This window comes from Nothobranchius furzeri, chromosome 15 (genome assembly GCF_043380555.1).
Source record: "Nothobranchius furzeri strain GRZ-AD chromosome 15, NfurGRZ-RIMD1, whole genome shotgun sequence".
In the NCBI taxonomy this organism is placed as follows: Eukaryota; Metazoa; Chordata; class Actinopteri; order Cyprinodontiformes; family Nothobranchiidae; genus Nothobranchius; species Nothobranchius furzeri.
Genome location: NC_091755.1, coordinates 28383494 through 28400601, shown reverse-complemented (window position 1 = coordinate 28400601; position 17108 = coordinate 28383494). Strand labels below are relative to the sequence as shown.

The following is a 17108-nucleotide window of genomic DNA, read 5'->3' as shown; positions in this document are numbered from 1 at the left end:
CTCTGTCCAGGGTGTACCCCGCCTGATTTCCCACTGACCGCTGGAGATAGGCACCAGCTCCCCCTGTGACCCTACGTGGACAAGCGGGTTCAGAAAATGGATGGATGGATGGATGGATGGATGGCATTAGAGGTCAACCCCAAGTATTCCTTCAGAAGTCTAAGTGCTTAGTCATAATTCTGTCTGTGTTATTAATACACAAAGATTGTTTTAAAGTATTTTTCTTGACTGAAGCAATATGTGTATGCTGATGCAACTTTGTCTATAGTTACAAGGATAAATAAAGAACTTCTCTTCAGTTTTTACAACCTAAAATATAGAGCAAACATGATATATTTAGCACATGAAAACATTAGCATTCCATTCTCACCATTCCACAGTTGGTGATGATTATCAGACCGTGTAACACAAAGAAGGTGTGGCCCAAGTCTTGATTTGAATTTGCAAAACACCTTAGAATCAATCACAGAGACCATAAATGTGACATGGTTGTAAACCAAGTTAAATATAAATGTTTTAATATTTTTTAGGAAGTGTATATCAATTGTTCTTTTCACATCTGCGAGACATCAAGCGTTTGCACACAAACACATAAACAGTAAACCTATAGGGTAGTGTGAAGCCAGAATCATTTTTGGTTTTGTAACTTGGGCGTAAATGATTGTTTTGTACCAAACAAACTGTTTTTGAACTTGGCATGAACACAGATTAGAGAAAAACAAGAGGTCATAGCCCACATGATTACACTTCTTTACCCATAAAGCAAGCTCAGCTGGTTTTTATTCCTTCATGATTCCCACAAAAATATTCAGCCACAGCATCCTTCTTGTACCCAGGACAAAATATTTGTCCAGTTCCTCAACGAGGAAATCAAAATCTTTAACATATTTTGAGTCTTTGTTAAACTGGTGGTCGTAAAGAAAACTACTTTTCACACCAGTAGAGGGCAACGTACGGATTTTGCCACTTTGAGGAAAGACATTTTATCATAATTTTATGACTTCATCGGGAATGGTGAGGATTTTACATCCAGAGCTGTGAAGTCTGTGTGGCATCACAGGAGGATAAAATGAGTGGACAACAGCAGTATGAAGTTATAAGTGTGGACTTCATGTTCCTTCCATTAGAATTCATCCAGAAACATCTTTTTCCATTTTATTTACTAGAAAAGTCGTTTCTTGAATTTATACACAGACCCAGTGATTTGGGATTTTTTTTTGGGTGCATTTTGAAGGAAAAAGAGTCATTTTGTTCTCCAGCTTTTGTTTGTTAACTGGGCTGCCTGCTGGAATTCCTTCAGCAGAGGAATGCAGCTCCTCAGCCCCGACTGGTTATCAGGAGCAAATAAAAGCATCATGATATATAAGTAAAACATGCATCTGACAATTAATAGTCAAAGGTACATCTGACTGAAGTTAGAAGTTATGAACAGGACTTGAGGGGTTTTTGAACCAATAAAAAAAACCTTTTCAGAACCACAGACTTTCTTCTCTTGTTGCAGGACTTGATAGACCAGTTTTGCCACCCCTAGAGAAAGCAAACACGACTCACCAGCAGCATAAACTTGGATGACAAAGGCAACACTGTAAGTGGTAGAGGAAAAGGAAAAATAAAACTTTCTTAAAATGAAGCTACACTGTTCAAAGATGGGAAAAATCAGTCAAAGCAAGCCAGTTTTGGGGATTATTTAATATTTTAGTTTGCACGAAAGGTTTTCTTGGTTTTGTTACACATTTTGATCCTCTCTCATAGAGAGTTAATTTAGTTAAAACGAGTGCGGCAGGATATAAAAAAATTAAAACATTTCCAAATATATTTGCACACTAAGATCACATAACACATTTTACTCTCTGAGAAAGTTTTTGGTGCAAATATGACTGAACAAGTTGTTAAACAAACCAACAACTGAAAATTTACTATTAATATTTTTTAAATATTAATACCTGCCACAATTATTTTGAGTAAGGTAAGAAGAATGAGTTAATTTAATGTGATTGCTAATGTGTTTTTTGAATAGGACACACACGTGCGCGCGCGCACACACGTTATATTTCTACAAAACTGCGAGCAGCATGCAGTTTTTTTCCCTTTTACATTCCATTTAATTTAATGGTTGTTGATTCTTCATTAAAACAAATGTAATGATTTGTTTAAAAATTTCTCAGAGTTACAATTGTACAAAAAAGGAAATCATGTAATTTTATGTTTTTTTTTGTGAAGAATGAAGAAAAATGCATTAAAACCCGCATATAAGGCACAAATGTCTCCATGTGTCATCTAGAAAAGACCAAATAAATTGTTAAATAAGCTAAACTGTAATTTTATTACTACTGTGACTGTTAATGAGATCATCACCTTTGAATTAAATGATGTTTGGTTCCATTTCTAAACAAAAAAGTGAAAGTTTCGGGCTCATAGTATTACTCAACCTACCATGATGGTCTTTGACAGCTAATTTAAATCCACTCTCTTTTTCACGCCCTCTTTATCATCTGACCAATAGAATAGGCGAAAAGGAGGACGCGTTGTAGAAGCAGCCAATCACAGCGAGCCTGCCCTAAAGAAGAAGCTCCACTACCTCCAGACACCATTTCTATCATCGTTATTGTTTGACATGTTTTCTCAGAAGTAGCTGGGCTTGTTGTCAAACACAGCAGGTGATTGGGCTTTTTAAAAGAATACTTAGCAGTGTTTTTATTTTTCATGACGTTTTATTTGCTTTCAGAGCTCAAGCTGTCAGGTGGACTATTGATGTCATCCGCTGTGGAGCTGCAGCGACCTTCAGTTTAGGTCTACTAGCATAAACAAAGACTCGTTTTAGGTGGTTTGTTTTTGCTCAGTTCCCCTTCTAGCTTCTGTTGTTTAGCACTTTTTGGCTGTGGGGAGGATGGGACCCTTGCTGTATGGTCTCCTGCTGGTTTCTGTCTGCACTTTCTCAACCGGCTTGGATTTCCAGCGGGAGCTGAAGCCGCTCGGTCTGTCGGTTTTTGAGAGACGCACCGAAAGAGCTGCAAAAATCGTCAAGAGGTCCCTGCCGTCGTCGTGGCTGGCTGCTTCGCCGAACCACAAGATACAGCGAAGGAGCTCCGACTCGGGAGAGTCGTGTCAGCAGCATCAGGGATATAAACCCAAGTTAGATGACAACACCCACAGTGTAAGTTACCAACTCGGCTCCTGTTTCAAGCCGCAAGTCTGACAATTAAACAGGAGGAGGAGGATGCGCAGGTGCAGGCCAAACCTGCTAATCACCGATCGAGGTGGCTGTTTACCTAGCAGGGCTTTCACAGCTGCTCCAAATCCTCAAAAAGACCAACATTTTATTTAAAGGTCTGCAACAGAAATCATTTTAGCTGAATAACATTTACGAGACAAGGAAGTGAAATATTTGTTTTAAGCATTTATAACCCTGTATGTAATGGGGTCTTTATTTTGTTCAAATAGAGAAAATTAAACTTGGTATTTAATTTAATAAAACAAAAGTAGGAGTCAAACAAACGAAACAACAAGCTTGTTGACAAGACTTCACACTTTGCATTGCTTTTCTCCTCAGATCTAGAGCAGTGATGTAGTTAAACTGTAACTATGCAAAGACACATCAGTCAACTTTTCGAAGTTTATGATCCATTTCTGTGTTTTTCCATCTATTCTTTATGGATCCATCCCAGTTTCTTTCTTCCTAGACTCAGAGGAAAACAGATTTAACAGGAAAATTGGTTAAACGAGTTCCATGTGACTGCCACGGTGGTGTTAATTTCCTAACTCAAAGCTGTATCTCCCCAATAGTCAAACCAGGAAGCAGGAAGTCATGTTAGGACCAGGTTAATATACAGGGAGTACTGTTTTTTTGGACACATCTGTTTACAGTTTCTAAAATGTTGCACAACTAAAACTTTCCACTAAACAAAGGAGGCAAACTTTATTAGAACCCCGTGCTGCTCATTTGCCTAGCTCCTCAGCCATGTGATCAACTTTGCATTGCAGCACCAGAAATCTCAGGTTGAAGAAGTTCCTAGAATCTCCTTTTCCCTGAGGTTGCTCCTGCAGGTCCCCTAGCACCAGATCTGCTTACAGGATGAGCTGCTGTGAACAATATGTGTGAGGACTGATGGGACACAAGATATTAAAGACTTTGGACAGTCAGCAGATTGCTCTCAGACAGGAAAAGCAGACATATTTTTCAAAAATCTAAAATCCCTCTTGATAAAATGTGTTTATATTTAGAATTTTGCTGAAGGCAACTAGTTTGAATCGTTATCTGATTGTTTGGCTGTCAGCTAGTTTCGCTTTGTATCACTTGTCATGTCTAATTTTACACTGAAAGATGGGAAACGTACTGCCAAGTAAAGCAAAATCACACTGTTTAGATTCAGAAACGTGTCACAGATGTCAACAGCAGTTCATATACTTGTAGTTTTTTTTCTGTTCAGTTTAAGTTCGACGACCTGAGTGGCTCTGTGTCACTGGCCTGGGTTGGAGATGGCACAGGGGTGAGTAGATCAAACATGGCTGCTTTAGTCATAGCAGAGGTCACACCATCATCAACTTTAATGCACATTACATCTATAAATTAATTTTTTATTTGCAGGTTATCCTGGCTTTGACAACTTTTCAGGTGCCTTTATTCATGTTGAGGTTTGGACAGTCCAGGCTCTACCGTAGGTATGTATCACCTGCTGGGGTAAGGATGCACATGGTATCAAGCTGCCTCTCATTTTGTTTTAACCTCGTGTCTGCCAGTGAGAACTACGGGAAGTCATTTAAGGACGTGACGGACTTGATCAACAATACCTTCATCAGAGCAGAGTTTGGTATCGCGATCAGTCCTGATAATTCAGGCAAGGTGAGTCACACTTCAAGTATTTTACGGAGTTTTACTTCCTTCTGATGCCGTTAGATAAAAAAAAAACTCCTTTGATTTTAGGTGATCCTGACAGCGGAGGTGTCTGGAGTCCAGGAGGCTCAGATTTTTGTCTCTGATGATTCTGGGAAAAGTTTCCGTCGCCAGAGTTTGCCTTTGAACCCCATGATGCAGATTTCATACAATCCTGAGACGTCCAATGTGTTGATGGCGCTCAGCATCAGTGTAAGTACTGAAGTCAGTCTTATGATGTTATAATGAACATGAAACATCAGCGTGTGCGTGGTCAAATCTGGGATGATATACCTCAAATCAAAACAAGATTCTCCATCTCAGGTTTTTAGAAATGTACTTTCTTGTTTTAAATAGTTTAATGTGCATTCTCCAAATTAGATATTTTTAAAGGTGCCTTCAAAGAAAAGTAAAAAAGTGTAAAATCTTGAATATCTAAAAAAACTAACTTCATTTATCTTTAAACTTTTATTCTAACAGCAATATTTAACATATTTGGACATTTCTGCAGCTAAAACTCACATTTTTTAAAGAGTAAAAATGCTCAGTGGTTACCTTTATATATATTTTTGAATGATCATTCAGAATCACACCATACGGTAAAATACTACTAAACAATCTTTTTCTTGTGTTTTCACCTATTTAACTTGTAATGTTTGTGTTTTTCAGCTTTTATTTTCTAAAATGTGTTTCTGCCCATTTAAATTATTTGGATTCTTGGAAAAAAATTATTTCAGGACTTTTTATAAAATAATTTTATTTTATTCAAGTTATATTCATGTTAACAACTTTTTAGAACAACCTTCATGGAAACACCTGATTTGTATGTAAGATTTATATTTTAATCTTTTTTGTAGTTTTTATTTTATTATATCAAATGATATCGTGAGTAAAATGTGGCAGAAGAGTTTCAGATAAAGGTTAAAATCCACATGAAATAGCTTCACTAGTTCATGAGGCTTTGTGTATGTGTGTTTTCTGTCTGTGTACTTATTAACATGACAGAGACATTTATGAGCAGGAGTAGATACGTCTGTTTAAAGCTTGTAGAGTAGTTTTTATTAGCATACACTACTGAGTTAATTTTTGTCTCTGTTCTCAGAATGATCTATGGATTTCTCAAGACTTTGGCAGCACCTGGAAGAAGATCCACAGCATGGTGTGTCTGATGAAATGGTGAGCAGCTGGAAAAAAACGATGCCACCTCAGGTCCTTGGTGACAGAAATTCTGTCTTCTGTGAGACGTGGAAACAAAAATCTTACCTTTTTTAAAAGTTTAATTCTGTAGAACAGCTTGTTGGTAACAGTAGCCTGCAGCAGGGAACTGTAGTTCCTTCTTTGTCCATTGGTTCATGTTGAGAGGTGCTAAATAAAACCACACACCGTGTGTGTGTGTGTGTGTGTGTGTGTGTGTGTGTGTGTGTGTGTGTGTGTGTGTGTGTGTGTGTGTGTGTGTGTGTGTGTGTGTGTGTGTGTGTGTGTGTGTAGATCTTGTTTATCACATTTACAAGGTATTTCTATCTCATGTTGCAGGAAACATCTTTCTGTTGTGTTTGAAAGTGTGTGTGTGGGAAAGTAGTCTATCATCATTTATTATCACTGCCCTAGGATAGACTCACCTGAGCAACCTGCAGGAAATTGAGTCAGTTTAATGGAGTTAAAATATTTATTTGAGAAATTCTCACATGTGATGGTTCGTACCTTTGAGGCTTTTAATAGGTCCTTCACTGAGAAACCAATTTTTACTTATTTTTGAAAAGGATCAGTCAATCTCAGTTAAACAAGCAGACTGAATGTGAAAATAGTCTCTTACTCCTTTCTCCTGCATTAGCTTCTGATAGAAAATAGATGGTGAAACTCTAGGATTTTTAAAGCGTGACAAATCTACGTTACACTGTCACTTAACATTCATGGACTCGCCCATCTTGACTCGTGAGGGGGAAGGCTGTTGTTGGTTTAGTGTCCAGCAAACCACAGAGAACGTCTCGACTAGTGGAAGCTAACAGTTAGCATTAGACCCCCCCCCACCACCACCACCACACGGCAGAACTTCTTCAGGCTTGTGTTATTTGTAGAGTTAAAACATCAATGTTGCAGAGCAGTGCTGTTATTCAATCCAAGGCGAGATGTTCAAATATCAGGAAAAAGACCCAACGTCCTGCCGTCTTAAGCAACTTTCTTCTCTGATCTGGCAATCCTCTAGTTCCTGAAACGGGTGCACCGGAGCTTTCCCCCCCAGAGTACGACTTACAATTCATTCCTACTGGAGACCTCTACAAATGTTTTAAAAATGTTAGTGAAGGACATATTTAATGTTATAATAGCAGGGAGATTGAGGAAATCCTCGTTCTTCTGAAGCAGCAGTTTCCAGATTTCTCTGTCTTTTTCCGAGACAATGTTAAAGGGTTAAATCAATAAATAAATAAATAAGTGAAATAATCATTTATTTCACTCACAAGTTTACTCTCAAATCCTTTCTTCTTCTCTTTTTAGGGGAAGGAATAGCACCATCTTTTTTACAGCCAGCCAAAATGGGTCCTGCAGTAAGTACCAGAACCCATACATGTACACCCTCGCCTTAATCGAGGCGATTACCTCCATGCTTTTGTTTGTGTAGGTGAAACTGATGAAATAATAATAAATAAATATAACGGTTCTGTTAAAACTTTCACATTTTACTGTGAATTTTTTTTTTAAGGAAAACTAAGCTATACAAGCTTTGAGGCTCTTTGAGCTGTAATGGTGAACTGCATTTTAGGAAAAGAACAGTCAAACATGGTGGTAGTATTATCATGTTTTATTTTTTTTTCAGGTGATCGAGGAATGTTAGACCTGAAGAGGACAACAGACTACGGTCACACTATTAAGACTGTAGCCAGTAAGATCTACTCGTTTGGTCTGGGCGGACGTTTCCTCTTCGCCTCGGTAATGACGGGCAAGGTTAGTATGAAGGAACTGGAGTCGGTACGGTACAGCTAAACAAAGAGAAGGCATGTTGAAATTAGGCCTACGGGGTTACAGTTTGCTGGTTGGTGCATCTGACCTTAAAGGAAAAGAGAAGTTGCCCCATTACCATGCAGATAACATGTCGCTTTAGGAAATGTGATGCTGTTGCCTATTAACTGGTGAGTAGGAAGTTGGTAGAGTTCTCTGTAGTGCAAGCACGCAGACTTTTAAAGTAATCATGATCCGAATTGTTCTTGCTTGCTTTTGGCTGCTTCTCAGTTACACCAACCAAGAATGTTTAATTTAGGTCCCTCAACTCTGACTTAAGAATGATTTAGGAGTAAAAGGCTCCTAAACATGTTGAAAAGAAAAATCCCAATGCAGTGTGACAGACAGGAAATATGATTTTAGGGACCATCGGGTAGATTCTCTAAGCAGATGACCAGATAAAGAATGGTACATCCCTTACATCCGGTTTCAGGTCTTTGCTGTTTCTTTCTTACAGACACGACTTTCAGAGACGTCTTCTGCTTTAGATATAATGTTCATTCCATTTTTGGTTCTTTTTTAAACACGGGTAAGGTTTTTCTTTACCTTGCTGACGGTTTTGTTTGCGAACAAAACCGTCTATCTGTGTTTAAAGAAAGAACCAAAAATGGAATTCGAAGACAAACGCAGCAAGAACGAACAAAAGATATAATATTCATGTTTGACATTTCTTTATTTCTCCTCCACTTGTTTACTTTCCTTATGTTAAGCAGAACATGCTTTCATGGTCAGATTTAAGGACTGAAAAGAATAAGAAGATGACGATTTTATATAGAGCTTCTCAAGATAAAAATCACGAGATGCTTCACAAAAACAAACAAAATTTAAGTATAAAAAGATTTCAAAAGTGATTAAAAATATGTTTGAGATGATTGATCAAAAACACTTCCTGAATGTCTAGAAGCTCAGTACACAAGACAGCCCTACTCCCAACTGTTTTTATTCTCACTCCCTCTCCATATTTCAATGTTCCATTCCTTTTTGCTGTACAGGGAACACTGAGGGCCATCCAGGTGTCGGTGGACCACGGTGAGAGTTGGAACGAGGCCCAGCTGCCGCCTGTTGGTCACGAGCAGTTCTACTCCATCCTAGCAGCGAACGATGATATGGTCTTCATGCACGTTGATGAGCCTGGAGGTCAGTCTCTGCTGTAACTTATTTCTATTTTCTCATCTGCTTAGGCTGATGGTGTTGACGCTCTTTGCAAGGTGTGTTTGCTTATGTAGGAAGTGGAAGGCAGAGCTAGCGAAAAGAGATTCTAATATGAAGTTAGTTTCAGGTTTCACTCATGCAAAGCTTCTTCTACAATAGTTTTTATAATAATAATAATGATGATGATGACTGAAACTCTGCATTATTATCCCCTTGAAACCTTTGGTGTTTCATACTTTTAAACCTACAGCAGAAAAAATGGTTTATTGTGGTATAACCCAGAAAACCTTGAGTGTTTTGGTTTACAGATACAGGATTCGGGACTATTTATGTATCAGATTACCGGGGCACGGTGTACTCCAAGTCCCTGGAACACCACCTTTACACCACCACTGGGGGAGACACGGACTTTACTAACGTCACCTCCCTACGGGGAGTTTTCATCACCAGTGTGCTGGCTGAAGGTACCTCTTTTTTGTTCTTGGATAAAGAAAACGCACCCACACATATAAGGTGTCTGTTACCTGCAGGCAGTAGGGTGTGAAGTAAATATTTAATTATTTGTTCAGTCTGGGATGTGTTGTCTGATGCTGTTTGGTCATTGCTGCTGTGCCGTGTAGATTACAGCATTTCATCTTCCTGTTAACTTGTTGAAGTTTGTTTTAAAGTTGCCGTATTCTGGTTTTGTGCCTCCAGATAACTCTGTTCAGTCTGTGGTGTCCTTCGATCAGGGAGGGGAGTGGGTTCCTCTGCAGAAACCGGCCAACGCAAAGTGTGATGCTACAGCCAAGGACCCAGAAAAGGTAAAACCAGGAGAATGGAATATTAAGCTGATGATATTTGGGTAGGGAACTACGTTTTGAAACAACTTGTGTTTGGACCTGCAGTGCAGTCTCCACATCCACGCCGCGTACAGCATCGCCATGAAGCTGAATGTCCCCGTGCTGCCTCTGTCTGAGCCAAACGCCGTGGGTCTCATTTTAGCTCACGGTAGTCATGCTAACAATATCATTTTTGTTTTAATAAAGATGGATTCTTTTGACCTGCTGACCATTTTCAAATGTTTCTACAGGCAGCGTTGGTGACGCTATCTCGGTGATGCGACCTGATGTGTATGTATCTGATGACGGTGGCTACACCTGGCTGAAAGCGCTCGATGGGCCTCATCACTACGCCATCCTGGACTCAGGAGGGCTGCTGGTGGCTGTGGAGAAGAGCAGCAATGACCTCATCAATCAGGTCAAGTAGGTTAACAGATTCTTGTTTCTGTGTGAAAGTCAAAGTCCTGATTTATCAATAAAACACAATTAAAAAGATGAGGTTAAAACCAAAGGCTGTTCAATAATAATATTTATGAAAAAAAGACAAACAATAAAAACTGATATAAAAGCCACTGAGGTAAAGAAGAAAACAATCTAAAACAGAAACCAAAAGATTATAACAACTACATTCAGTGATTCATAAACAGGAAGTGCAGATGTGTCTGATGTTAGAACTCCAAAATTCTAAATAATTGCCATCCCACCAGTTTCTGAGAGAACTGTGAACATCTTCAGTTTGCAGAAGTATCATTTACATCCCACAGGACTGATGAGCTAACCACTAGTGCAACACAGCCAGCTCTTACATGGCTCCTACTTCTAAAATGTCACATTGATTTATGTTGTATTATTTAAAAAATCTTAACATGACTTTTTTGCATTACACTCCTTTTCTACATAAATATTCTGAAATTCCTACTAGACTCGACCTTGGATGCACCAGAAGACCTACTCTTCAACTTGAAAACTCTTCAAGTTGTGAGTTGTTTTTTAAGAGCAGGTTCACTGAGAAGCTATTTTATTTTAGAAAATGAGCCCTCACTCTGATTTTCAAACATAGGCTGAATGTGAAGATAGTCTCCTACCTCTAATTCCTGGATTAGCTTCTGATAGAAAAATAGTTGAAAAATGCTCGGTTCAGAAAAGCCTGACTGATCTACACCTCACTGTCACTGAGCATTTATGGACTCACCCATCTTGGCTCGCTACGGGGAAGGCTGAAACAGCAGAGAATGTCTCTACTAGTAGAAAATAACAGTTGGCATTAGCAACTCCACCACACAGCAGAACTCCTCCAGGCTTGTTTTATATGTGGATATAAAACAACAACATTGCAAAGTAAACTGAATCAGTGGTAGAGTTGCATTGCTGTTAGCCAATCAGAGGCAAGATTTCAACATATCAGGAAATAAGACTCCAAATACTGCCATCTGAGCCTACTTTCTCCTCCCATTGACTTCAGCGTCCTCCAACAAGCACACCTGAGCTCCCCCCCCCCCCCCCCTCACAAAACATCTGATAATGCATTCATTCCTACAAGAGACCATTGCAAATGTATTAAAAATGAGTAAAGTTTACCTTTAAAATGGAAATTGTACACTTTAGTCAGTAACACTTCCTTTTACAGTCTCCTAATAACTAAGTACTTACATGGTAATTACATAGTTAAAGTGTATTATTGTGTAATCAAACCGTGTAATTGTAATAAAGTGCAATTATTGTTTAAAGCAGTATTTATTGGGAATGATTAATAAAAATAAAAACTAGCATTGAACCTGAGTTTCATGGTAATAACTGTTTAAGAACTCTGAAACATTAATACACTTTAATTTACTATGTGATGTAAGTACTTAGTAATTAGGGGACTGTACAAGGAAGCGTTACCCTTTAGTCCTAGCTGAGCTCAGACTAGTGAGCTCATCAGAAACTTTTCTTCTCCAAACAGAGGCCCTTTGGTAAGCCATCCACAATGAATAATATAGTAGCTATAACTTTTACACAAAAACACAAAAAAGTAATGAAAACGATCTCTTTAAGCTGCTCGAAGAGTTACAGAACCTGGAATGATTTTATTTTAAAGCTGCATGAAATTAAAAAAGTTGTTCATAGTTAACCAGTTTTATTCCAGATGTTTGTGCTAAAGGGTGAAATAAACAAAAGTTCTCAACTTTTCCAGCAATAGCACACAGTTCTGGTTGTTCAGTTTGGTTTGCCTCTGAAATAAATTCAGAGATCTCTAATATTTACGTTTTTTTTCTCGCAAAGTTGAGAGTGTTTGTGTCCGAGCTTCTCCAGGATGCTCCCACTGCAGAGTTTTCTGCAGACGTTGGTGTACTGCTGATCAGATCCTGCTGTACCTGTACTTGCTGATCTCAGAAATGACCAGAGCAGTTTAGATGCTGATGACGGCTGACTTAAGCAGAATAAAACTTCACTGTGATGCCTTACAGCTCAGCTCTGTGTTTGATCATTCTTCCATTTCCTGTCAGATTTTCCACTGATGAAGGACAGTGCTGGAGTGTGTATAACTTCACCAACGAGCCCATCTATTTCACCGGTCTGGCTTCAGAACCAGGAGCTCGCTCCATGAGTGTCAGCATCTGGGGCTACAGAGATGCCTACCTGGCTCAATACTGGGTCTCCTTCACCATTGACTTCAGGGAGCTTCTCACCAGAGACTGTAGGTTTCGAAAGGGAACATTTACATCTCATATGGATCGTTTCTAAGAGTCACTCATGTTTTCAGGTGAGGACAAGGATTATGTGGAGTGGCTGGCCCACTCTGATGACATCAGTGACCCGAATGATGGCTGCATGCTGGGTTACAAAGAGACGTTTCGGCGGCTCAGGAAAGACTCGGTCTGCTGGAACGGACGTGATTATTTGATCACCAAAAAGCCAGATCCATGTCCTTGCACCCTGGATGACTTCCTATGGTAAGACGATCCCTGGACAGGTGTTTTAAAATCTTTCGGTGGAGCTGATGTGGAGAATTTAGTATCTGCTTAGAAGTTTTAAATTATTTTTGTCCTAAATCACCATTTAAATGATTTAAAACTTACACCCAACAGCCCAGTTACTACTGTGACACTAGGAAATGTGGGTTTAGCCCTCTGAACTTGGTATTTTTGGACTCTTTGCAGTGACTTTGGGTACTACCGTAAAGAGAACAGCTCTGAGTGTGTGGAGCAGCCGGACCTAAAGGGTAAAGTGTTGGAGTTCTGTCTGCAGGGCAAAGAGGAGAAGCTGGTAACTACTGGGTAAGGATCCAGTAAATGCTTCTGAACACAAGTCATCAACAAATGACACAATAGATTATACCTTTTATCATTACCGCCCACTAACTCGAGTTGACCTGTGAATCCTGCTTCATAACTTTATTTTGGGGTGGTGACGAGAAACTGAGTCAGACTAACGGTTTGTATCAAAAGTAGAGATAATGTATTAACAGGAGGAAGTAAATGTCCGAGTAACCAGATCTAGGTGACAGTGAGTCCTTGATAATAAAGACTGACCATTAGGGTTAATACATATTGATTTAAATAAACTTCAATAAGATAATCAATCATTTTGCAGGTATAGAAAAATTCCTGGAGATAAATGCGAAGGGGGAACAATGCCCACACGTAACGAGATCGACCTCAGAAAGAAATGCGTCAGTGACCTGGTGGACGTCCAGCTACTTAAGGTCCGTATCTCTGAAGAACCTAATCTGGACGTTCATTCAGGCTGTAATTGTTTCTCCTCATATTTTTTACAGTCAGACGGCCATGGATCCCGGTCTGCAGTCATCGTGACCACGGTCATCATCGTCATGCTGCTGAGCATCGCAGCAGGAGTGCTCTTTGTCAAGAAATACGTCTGTGGCGGCAGGTTGGTGCAGTACATGTTGGGTTTTCATTTTCATAGACTTTGACCAGACCTGATAGTTTTAATGTGCCCATCAGGTTTTTGGTACACAGATACTCAGTGCTGCAGCAGCACGTTGAGGATACAGCGACAGCAGAGATGGACGACCCGCTGGACAGCAACCACACTCAAAATGGAAAAATTGTGTTTCATGATGATTCTGATGAGGTACACTGGATTATTCTTTCCCCTACACACAAACCAGAGGCACAGTCACCACAGGTTTACTTTCCATGACCACTTGATGCTAAAAGCAGTCTAGTTTGTTGGGGGGCTGCTGTGTTTATTTATCGATTGGGGCCACCGTCCTACAGCTTTTTTATGCTTTCTGACTCCCATACACCTGATTAGAATCAATGGGAGGATTAACAGGGTTCTACAGAGCTAGAGGATGTTAATCAACCAATAAATCAGGTGTTTTGGAGCCAGAAAGCAATTCAAACATGCTGGATAATGGCTCTAGTTACATGACTGGACATCACTGCAATAAAGACGGCCTTTAAGAATGAATATTAGGATGAAGTTTGTTTATTTTATTAAGTGTGTTTGGTAATTAATTTAATCTTATTTTAAAAAGTTGTTAGTCAGAAAAGAGCAAAAGTCAGTTTTTAGTTCTAGAGTGTCATCTAGGGCTGGGCCTAAAAATAAAATCTCCCATTCAATTTTTTTTTATTCGATTTACAATTTTTTTCCCGATTCTCTCCCCCTCAATTATTAAGAATAGCAATAAGGAAAAATGGAAGGCACCTTAAAGCCAATTTTATTTTTTATTTAATCACAAACAAGACAAATGTAACCCTAATTTCTGAGATAAATAATGAAGAAATGAACACCCTCTTGGAATAGAAGTACCACGCTCCACGTCCGTCGCAGCAAACCCAAACCAGTTCCAAACAACGGATGATTTCATTCCTTTCTTGAGAACAAACTTCCCACTCCCACCGGTGTCCGTAGAGTCGCTTGCTGTTGCTGTTTCATGTGCATGCTGTGACGTTGTTGTCGCGGTTATGTGAAACTAATGCTGCGGAATCTCCGGGGGGCCAAAATGGCGTTATTACATAAAAATTCTATTTACATTTTTTTAAGTCGCCCGCAACAAAAAATTCAAATTAATTAATCAAATCGATTTATCGTCCTGGCCTAGTGTCCCCTAACATTGGAATATGGTTTTAACTTGTCGACAAAACAGTTAACATAGTAAATGAAATAAAAGTTTTAAAAATGGTGACCTCCTCTGTTAAACGGAGCTGAATTCTGACCAGATTTATGGCACATGCTCAAGTTTGACGCTTCTTGAATTTAGTTGCAAGCCTAATCACATCCGGGTCACAGTAAAATTTCTGTTCTTTATAACGTTTTAGCGTGATCGCTGCCAGACCTGCCGATAATGTTAAAAAATGTACACAAGAGAATCCAGGCCACATTCAAGACATCACAATCAAATCCAGACAAAGGTTTTAAATTATGTCTCTACTTTCATAACTATGAAGGTCAATTTAAAACATTCTGCTTTGGGTTACAAAACTTCTGATGTTACCCTATCACTCTGATAAGATTGTTAATGTTGCCTCCTCTGTGCTAACTTTGGCTAGTAAAGAGCTAGCATATCATCAGCACTAACGTTATTGTGACACGGAAGTGGTTCAGCTGGTTGTCAGGAAGCATCAAGCTGGGTGTCTGTGGCATGTAGTCTGTTTGGAAGCAGCTCTTGATTTCATAAACATAACTTTGGTTTATAGAAATGCTATTTTGCTATTTATTTAGTTTGTAGGACATCAGTCCTCTTTGCCTTGCTCATCCCTAGCCCATCAATCAGTCAGAACTGATCTGTTTCACCCAGCTGAGGTCACTCATTCACAGAGCTATTGACAACAGATAAGAACTCGCTTCAAAAAAGCCAAGCTATCACCTTAAGTTAATATTTCCTGTTGTAATCTTTGTACCATATATTATAGCGTTTTTAAAGTTTGAGAAGACTTGACAGTTTTTAACTGAATCGTGTGTGTCTGCAGGACTTTTCAGGTTAAATGCCTCTAATTCTGGTAGGAAGTGATTATTCTGCGCAGTCTGGGTTGTTTACTCTGGTTAAACACTTGGTGATGTGGAACAGACCAGCCTGGAACAGCTGACACATAATCCAATAATTATTTTATTTACACCAAAAGGCCTTTAAAGGTTTAGGTAATGCAGATGTAGGTCACTGGTTTACAGAGTTAGGTGTGTATGTGTCAACACAGCCTTGTTGTTCTACCTTCAGCGGTATGCTCTCTTCTGTTTGAACAGGACATGCTTGAATAGCAGGGGCCACCTGTTACACAACCCAGCAACAGGTTTCCTGTCCCTCTCGTGACCGGCCGCTGTTCCCGTCGCTCTCGTCTTCAGTCACTTCCTACTTTAATGCTCAGCAACAAACGGCAGCAATGGGCTGAGGCTGTCTCTCTGCCGCCGCCGCCGATGAAGTTTATGAATGTACGAACACTTCCCTAGGCTGGTGCCGCTGTCCAGGTGAACTGTGGGGGAAGTCTTGTTCTGTTTCATTTATCAGTTCTGTGATGTGAGTTTTAATGTCACTTATTTATTTTATTTGATGAAGGATTGAATCTTTAACAGCTGCACTGCTAAAAGAGCCAAAGTGAAATCTTTGCAACAACAGCCAGGTGTTTAAATCCTTCTCCACTGCTGTACTGTTTCTGTCTGGTCACGTAGAGAGGTTCTGGAAGACCATGTTTATGTTGTCATACATCATCATGAATTAATATATCAGTTTTTAATCTGCGATCAGGTGGGTGGTCTCTGGTTTATAATCTTCTTAGACCACTTGAGTCTTGATCCCTCCTGTTGAAGTATTTATCTATAATGTTCCCACGTGACCAAGAGGACATGACTCTGACACTTAGCTGATTTGTGAAAGCTCTTACTTTCAGCCTATTCTTGGAAAACAAGTCCTCAGGCTGCCAGATTATTTTTGCATCAGACTCAGCTGGTAAATTGAAAAGCTTGAGCAGGAATTTCCAGCAATAACAGTAGAGATTTTGTACATTAAGCATATTTTCCATGCATGCAGGGTAATCCTTTTGGCACAGCATCTTTTACTGTTTTTATTTGTTTCAGGACAGAATGAGCTTTAATTTGACTGCAGTTCTTAATGCTGAAAGCACAAAAGTCTTTTGTATTTTAGAAATCTGGTGTTGAACTTTTTTCTTAATCATGAATGATGTGCAAGAATGAACACTGTAATCATAGAAAGCATATTTGTGATAATTTGAGCAATTTTTCTATTAAAAAATCTTGTGAATTTTTAGAACATTTAGATTACCAAATACATTAATATAATTTGGTGATGGAAACTTAAAAGCTATGTG

At 39.2% G+C, this 17108-nt stretch overlaps 1 protein-coding gene across 1 annotated transcript; it reads left to right on the top strand.

Moving 5' to 3' along the window:
* The first annotated feature begins 2681 nt into the window (after window positions 1-2681).
* Window positions 2682-16261, top strand: sort1b (sortilin 1b). The gene is made up of 20 exons (XM_015967724.3): window positions 2682-3154; window positions 4428-4487; window positions 4586-4659; window positions 4738-4840; window positions 4922-5083; window positions 5973-6046; window positions 7364-7413; window positions 7683-7810; window positions 8857-9001; window positions 9325-9480; window positions 9713-9819; window positions 9904-10006; window positions 10089-10260; window positions 12327-12517; window positions 12584-12773; window positions 12981-13097; window positions 13414-13525; window positions 13598-13710; window positions 13785-13914; window positions 16030-16261. Exons 1-20 carry the CDS (start codon window positions 2888-2890, stop codon window positions 16042-16044), a joined length of 2469 nt encoding a protein of 822 aa, XP_015823210.1. The 5' UTR covers window positions 2682-2887; the 3' UTR covers window positions 16045-16261.
* The last annotated feature ends 847 nt before the right edge of the window (window positions 16262-17108 follow it).